This window comes from Montipora capricornis, chromosome 4 (assembly GCF_036669925.1).
Source record: "Montipora capricornis isolate CH-2021 chromosome 4, ASM3666992v2, whole genome shotgun sequence".
In the NCBI taxonomy this organism is placed as follows: domain Eukaryota; kingdom Metazoa; phylum Cnidaria; class Anthozoa; order Scleractinia; family Acroporidae; genus Montipora; species Montipora capricornis.
In genome coordinates this window covers 37,915,506-37,922,862 of record NC_090886.1, presented here as the reverse complement: position 1 = coordinate 37,922,862, position 7,357 = coordinate 37,915,506, and the positions used below count along the sequence as shown (strand labels likewise).

The 7,357-nt window shown below is 42.4% G+C and overlaps 1 protein-coding gene across 6 annotated transcripts in view; it reads right to left on the bottom strand.

Annotated features, from left to right (window-relative positions):
* Nucleotides 1–242: 242 nt before the first annotated feature.
* LOC138046894 (Na(+)/citrate cotransporter-like) overlaps nt 243–7,357 on the bottom strand; it is a 26,693-nt gene continuing 19,578 nt past the window's right edge. For 5 of the 6 annotated variants that reach the window (XM_068893489.1, XM_068893491.1, XM_068893487.1 and 2 more), the window contains 8 exons: nt 6,396–6,529; nt 4,681–4,800; nt 4,424–4,531; nt 3,679–3,783; nt 2,981–3,075; nt 2,097–2,206; nt 1,203–1,364; nt 253–426 (listed from right to left, as the gene is read on the bottom strand). In XM_068893489.1, the coding sequence (XP_068749590.1) occupies nt 268–426; nt 1,203–1,364; nt 2,097–2,206; nt 2,981–3,075; nt 3,679–3,783; nt 4,424–4,531; nt 4,681–4,800; nt 6,396–6,529 (993 nt within the window). In that variant the 3' untranslated portion in view covers nt 253–267. Of the gene's footprint in view, nt 427–1,202; nt 1,365–2,096; nt 2,207–2,980; nt 3,076–3,678; nt 3,784–4,423; nt 4,532–4,680; nt 4,801–6,395; nt 6,530–7,357 lie in introns of all 6 variants that reach the window. The other variant, XM_068893486.1, reaches the window with a different exon arrangement.

The following is a 7,357-nucleotide window of genomic DNA, read 5'->3' as shown; positions in this document are numbered from 1 at the left end:
TAGACAAATCTTCAAGCACATTTGATTGTAAACATCATTTTTATCCGTTATAAAATTATGTTTTCTTAGGAGCGAAGGTTACTCTTTCAATAGGTAACCACTCAGTGCATTTAGGTTCAATCAGATTCTTTCACGTGGAGAAATTTGTTTTTCAGCCACATTACTTCAGGCACTGGGTACGAAAAAAAGTGAATCTTTATCGACTTTATCGCGCCCAGTCCTATGATCTTCAATTCCCCAGTCCTCGCTCCCTTCGAACCCTAATCGTTAAAATAATATAACACCAACCATGTCCTTGACTTTGAGATGTCCGCCAGAGAACACAATAGCATTCGGCGGCGTAGCGACTGGTAGCATGAAGGCAAACGAACAGGAGATAGCAGCCGGAAGCATGAGATACCAAGGATGGACTTGGAGTTCCTTCGCCTGGAAACAAACAAAAAACATTGTAAGATTGATAACGAGCGTTATTTAGGTGTCACTGAATTCTGCATTAAAGCGCAAATGAACAAACTAAAGAATTAAAAAATAATTAAGTATTGTTTTTTTTTTTTTTTGAGGAGACGACGAAGAAAATTGGAGTACCATGACAAAATTGTCACTGCGCACGGAACCCACAAGTACTTTTGACTGAGTTGGGAAAACAAACCTAGAATGGCGTCGATTTAAGAAGTGTGCCCCCACCACTGCACTAAATTCTTTTGCGCACGTCGAACGAGCGCGAAAGTATGAGGCTTATTTTTGATCGCTTCCTCTACCCAAACAAATCGTCTAAATAATTATTCTGCGACAATGCGGCCATCTTTGCTTGTTCCCGCACTCAAATGTCTGAGGCAAAGGAACTAAATAACAGCCGCACGAATGTAGCAATTTTCGATTCCCTCAACCTTATCAACTTAACAGTAAGGTGTGCACACTCAAGCACTAGCCCTGCAAACTGGCCAGTACCTTACGCATGCGCATTGCCCTATCACCAAGGCAGCGGCAGCCAATCATGAGCAGGCTAATACCTATTCCCTTCTGCTCTCAAAGGAGGGACCGTGGGAAGGAAAATGCCCTTTCCTCATATTTCCTTTTTTTTTCCTCAAATACCCTCTGAGATTTAATTTCATTAAACTTGGAAAGGCAGGAAGCACCTTTATCTAGTGATTTACGATCATAATGCTTGGTAATATCGAATATCTTAGAAAAAAAAAACTCACCAGAGAGGCCAGAATTGGAAGAAATATGGTGGCAGTGGCTGTGTTGGACGTGACTTCAGTGAAGGTCGTGATCATGACACAGACAATAACTACGATCGCATATGGTGGTATTGCGTTGAGATGAGCTAACTGAATTCCTAACCAATTGGACAACCCGGACACCTGAAATAGGCAAAGTGTGTGTGATCAAATCTGTTTTCCAAACTATTTTTTGGTCTTGGTTTTTGCGTTCAGTTCTTCACGGTTTTAGTCGGCCGGTGGAGGACCCCAGTCTAACTAGTGTTGCATCTCAAACTCTTATTTGCCTAGTTTTGACCTGGCGCTTACTGAAAACCCTGATTTGGTCTTCTTCGGTGCTTGTTTTCCCTCCTTTCTACGGAAAACCACACGCATCACGATCAAACTTTATTTTTCTAATCTTGTGTTGGGTTTTCTGTCCCATTTATTCTAGAAATACAAGAGAATTTCTCTCTTTCTTTGCAGTGTTCACCGCTCGTTTCTTCGTATCCATCAATGGACCCTTATCATGCGGCAGCCTATGTTGGCCAGAGACAATACATTTCGAAGGCTGAGCCTCGAGTTCATGTGTTTGGAAACGAGTTTTACTGCGCAAAAACAAGATTTTTCAGTCCCTCAGGACTCAACATAGCCGCGGTGTGCAGTGAAAAGAGTCAATGCGCCTCGCTTTAGCAAATGAGTGAGTCACGCACAGTCACGCACGCAGGAATAGAGAATACGACGTCACGACTGCCATAAACAGAGAACTGGCCTCAGTTGTTGGTGGTGTATCACTCAGAAAATTGTAAACGAGAGAATTGTAAATAAGAGGATGGTCAACCGCTATGAGATTGTATGTGATATGTGCGGTATAAGAATCCACGACAGTTACCATACCTTACATGCTTCTGCTAATGCAAATCCACTACCAAGCAAAATGATGATATTCCAAGGAAACGTCTTTGACATCTCTCTAAAGTCCAGGAGGCCTGGCGGAGGCTTGGATACTGTGTAAAGAGAGGGGTTTCAGTTGAGAGTCGCAATCTCTTTGACCAATCACAACATAGCAGACGAGCTAATCACATTGACAGGCAGGGAAAGCCGATCACAGCGCTAGGCAAATACACGCAGCCGGCGGTAAACGCGGGAAATGCGGGAAACGCGTGCGGACAAATTGGTTTTGCTTTCACCCCATAGTTGAATCTGATTAGTTAACAACGTAGCGCGAGATGAACATTCCATGAGACAGCCGAAGCCACCTTAAATTTCACATGTCATTGTTAAGGAGCGAGAAAAGGCGAACTGAATCAAAACAGATTAGGTTCCCTCTTTTTCTCCCATCTCTTATCTCTTTCTTCAGTGATCTATGATAATGCTACAAAATCCATGCAGCACACTTTCTCTATAGGTTAAGTCTGCTACGAGCCTAGAAGGCTTATCAGGCCGGCGCTTATCTCCGGTTTCTGTAGCATGAAGCGACTAGGAGTATTTCTGCTCCCCCCCTGGATGGGATGCTCCACCTGGGTGGAGAGAGGCACTGTGAGAGTAAAGTTTCTTGCCCAAGAACACAACACAATGTCCCCGGCTAGGACCCGAACCCGGACCACTCCATCCGGAGTCGAGCGCACTAACCATGAGGCCACCGCGCCTCCCACAATTTCTCTGTGAATATATTTACGTATGTATTCTACCGTGCGTTAGTCTAATGCTCTGCAAATGGAGCCAATGGCTCTATACCTAAAACTAATTTATGAAAAACTATTTATTAAATTCCCACCTACCGGATCCGTCAGGCGCATAAATCCTGGGCCGTTTAGACGGGAACAGAAACAACGAGAATGAAATAGTCATGGCCACTGTTGCGTCTTGAACGAAGCTGAAATCGGAAATCAATTAAAGTTTTATGACTGACTAACCGCGAAACAAAAGTGTGGTTTTCACATTTTATCTAGCAGCACCGAAAAGGCAACTTTAAAAAGTCACAAATGGTTACAGTTTTAGATCTCAAACCAACTGACGACATTTAAATTCCCTCATGATTTGCAGCTAAGTGATGTCATGTGAACCAACCGGAGTCCCTGAAGCTCTTATTTTCTCTAGTTTTTACATAAGACCTACTCACAAACACCTTTACGAAGGACAACTCCTTGAAATCAGCCACGCCACGCACCGGCCGCCGGGTGCGCGGCGTGGCTGAGCCACCGGTGGCTCAATTGGTTGAGCATCGGGCTGTCACGCGGGAGGTCGCGGGTTTGAACCCGGGCCGGATGTAATTTCATCTGCAAATGGTTAGACGGCCTGTAAATCGTAGGCCCCGTCTCACAAATATATTCTTTGTTCATAAGTTCTCTGTGGGACGTTAAAGAACCTACACACTATTCGAGAAGAGTAGGGGATGGAGTTACCGGTTTTGTGGCTGTCCTGTTCTCTCTAGCAGTATAACACACCGTTTAGAAACTGTTCGAGCGAATAGACTTACCCTTTCTCAAATATTATTGACCATCCTTTTATGAATTTAGGTTCACGAAACAACCACAGCAAGGCTAGAAGTACAAAGTGAACAAGAACAGCTGTCTCGGCGAAGCTGAAAAAAAAAAAGTAAAAAAAAAAAGAACCAAGTGAATAGTTTCAGTACAAGCCGATGAGAAACGTGTTGGCTAGTAACGAGCGCGGGCGAGTAGTCCACCAAGGGATTGACAAGAAGTACCCGAGCTGGTGATTAGAGAAGGACCTCTACCCCGATTTTCTAGATATGACTGAAGGCCACCGTCCTCACCACTCGATCATGATACCCTATTCAGAGCCGCTCTTGGATAATTCCAAACCGACCACTGATTTCCCCCACTGATTCTCCACTGGTGTTCAACTTCCATTTTCATTCTTGAGCTAAAAACCCGATTGCTGCGCCGAAATGTATCTTAAGGCAAAATGCAATCTTAAAGCACCCTAGCCAAGTTTAAACTCGTACCAGTAGAATCTGAATTTGGCTCGCCGAAGTGAGCTCAAGGATGTCGAGAAAACGCTCCAGCCAACATCCCGCATAGCGCGACAGGAACCCGTGACTTCCATCAGTACAGTCCACCGCTCTAAACACTCGACCAAGTCAAATGAACACAAACAAATCATTTCACGATTTGTCTGTGAGTTTTGGCCTCTGTTCACTAGAAAGAACAAAATCTACGTGTGGACACGAACAAACTTACAGATATGCGAATTAAACTTACGACATGGGTCCAAGCAATTTGTACTGGTGCTCCAGAATTCTCCTTATGGCTTTTGAGGGCTTTTCGTCCTTCGTTTTGGTAACAGATAACCTCCCACAACAGCGGAAGCTAACCAGGAAAAAGAGAACACAGATTGAAAGTCATTTTGAACTCTACATAGTACAATTTGGGATTATAATTAACTGACACTTCTTGTCCAATCTGAATTGAGAAACAATTCTTACAGGTGCTGAACACTACAAAAAAAATCCACATACTCAAGCTTGAGGAACAGAAACTGCAACCAGACCCAGGCGACTATCAGAAGAACCGCCATTTGAGGAAAAGCGTACCCAAACCAGCTGGCGAAACTAACCCTCGGACCATTTGGAAACAGACTGAAAAACACACAAGCAAACGCAAGAAGGACAACAAAAGTGAGCGAGAGTGACTGAATGAGTGAGCAATTGACGTGCAATCCGTCTTACAACAAGTCGATGCTTCGCATATTAACTTGTCCAAAAATTAACCAGATTCATTGGGACAATCCCGACCTCACGATGTCTAACGAAAATCCACGAAGTTCTCACGAACGCCGTGCAAAATTTTTCCCTGTGTGTATATATTTGAGATCACTAAATCGATCAACCTCAATGTGGTAATTTTTCAAATGCCGGGGAAAAATACTCGGCAATTCTACGCGTGACTCTCCAGGATTCCCTTGTGTCGTAAAACCAATTTCACATTGCCACTAGGCTAGTTAGACAAACCAGTTAGACAAAATTCCTAAATTACAAATACCATCGCGCTCATACAATTACAAACTAGTTAGACAACCCTTCAAACATTCGAGTTTAAGGTGCCTCAAACCTGTTTCAACACTTTAAAGAAACGTTCTTATTATTAGAAGGATTGACACTAAAACACTTTATCACTTTAAAATGACTGCATCTTGTTCAGCAATAACTGATGTTTTACATGGTACTATAACATTGCTGTTACGTGATAAAGTGTTGTAGTGTCAATCTTTTTAATAACAAGGTCTCCTGAAAAAGTTGAAAACTGGTTTGAGCCGCCTTAAGTGATGAGGTACTCGTTACATTATTGCATACTAAAGACCCAAGCAAATAGCTTCATCCTTTGCTTCGACATCCTTTCGATTTTGTTGAACAGCGATGTTGAAACACATTGAAACGAAGTTGACTCTATGTTGAATGAGTTTAAAAGCCTCTAAATTTTGCTTCAACAACCACTTGCCATTTTTTTTCTACTTTTGCCAATGTTGTCATTCTCGACCCCAGAGTTCTTCTCTTGACCGAGGGAGAGAAGAGCTCTGGGGAACCCTGAAAAAAAGTGTCTTGTCATTGGTTTTCGTGAAAAACAATTAAAAGCGTCTCTAATTGGTGCATTCATCTTAGCACGAGGCGCCGTAAAGTTCAAATAGCCAAGTTTTGGCTATAAGAACCCTAGCTACGGCGCATGTTCTCCAACAAGCAGTTATGAATTTCTAAGACTTGTTCTATAGGACACTCTAAATGAACGAATGTTTAGTCAGACACAGTCCAAAAAGCACAACAGCCTGAGCCTTCAGGGTGGTCTATGAAAAGAACGAGGGACCCACAAATCCGTGGGGGTCCCCTGTCAGTAATATTACAACACCCGATTCACGCTTCGCACATGCATTCACGTGCTAGTGCATTTATTGCCATCCTCTGCAGAACGAAAACGTGAGATGAACAAATGACCTTTTCCCGTCTTCACTTTACACCATTTTCTAGTGTTTAACCAAAGCTCCTTCGGTCAACTTCACTCAAACCGTTTGAAGAATGACAGAGCGATCGAAAAGATCCAGCGTTAACTCCTTTGTTTAGGTAAAACAGACCAAGTAAAACGTTCAGTGACTTTTGATTATCTTTAAAAAATCATGTTTGACATTTCAAGAAATAATTTTTATTGTCACTTTTGCCCAGTTCTCTTCATTTTTATAACACACCTGTTAACCTGTCCACTAAACACCAAATTTGGAGCGGTTCCTGTTAGCGTAGCTGTACCACCGATATTTGCAGCATAAGCAACCGAAAGCATCATGGCTTTGCACAGTTTTTTGTAATGCTGAATCTCAGGATCCTGTGAATTAAAAAAAAGAAAATGTGCCCTCCGTCAAGTTTTAGTAATTAGGGAACTGAATTTAAGGACGTTCGCGCAAAAATTCTCTAACATTGATATTTTTTCTGAAAATTTTATCATTGAAAGACGATGAGTTAGTGACGTCAGAAATGCAAAATGGGGGGTCACCGACTTTGTTTTCGAGAGAACTTGCCCGGAAGAACACCCTAAATCTGAAAAAATCCGGCTTCTTTAGCGAATAAGGCCACAGTGTCTGTAAACCAAAAAATATTGCAATTACATCTTTGAAGTGAAATGGTCTCTACCAAACTTTGTTTAAGTGAACCCATCAAGTGAATTTAGTTAACTGTTGAGGTTCCTTAAAGAACAAGTTCGCATTTAGCGACGATAGTTTCATGCACCTTACAGCCGCAAGATGGCAGGATTCCATGTCCCGAGGACAGAAATCTTGAAATTTTTTTAACTTTCCACATTGACTTTTTGTTCATTTTTGGACAATGTGGAGATAATTGTAAATAAAATATGTTTCTGAAAAGAAAAGTAGGGGTCACCGAACATCCAAGATCGTTAAATCCAAGCAAAGCTATAGCAATGGCCATCTGCCCTATCATTGTTCATTTTACTACTTAAAGGCCGGGACACACTAGGCGATAAGTCGCTGCGACACGTCGCGTGGACAAGTCTCCGAAACAAATCGCCTTGTGTGACACAGTTAATTCCATGAAAATCATTGTCGATGCGGCAGAATTTTGTCGCCGCGATCAGTCGCACGAATTCAAACCAGTTTGAATTCGTGCGACTTATCGCAGCGACAAAATTAGCGAAAGC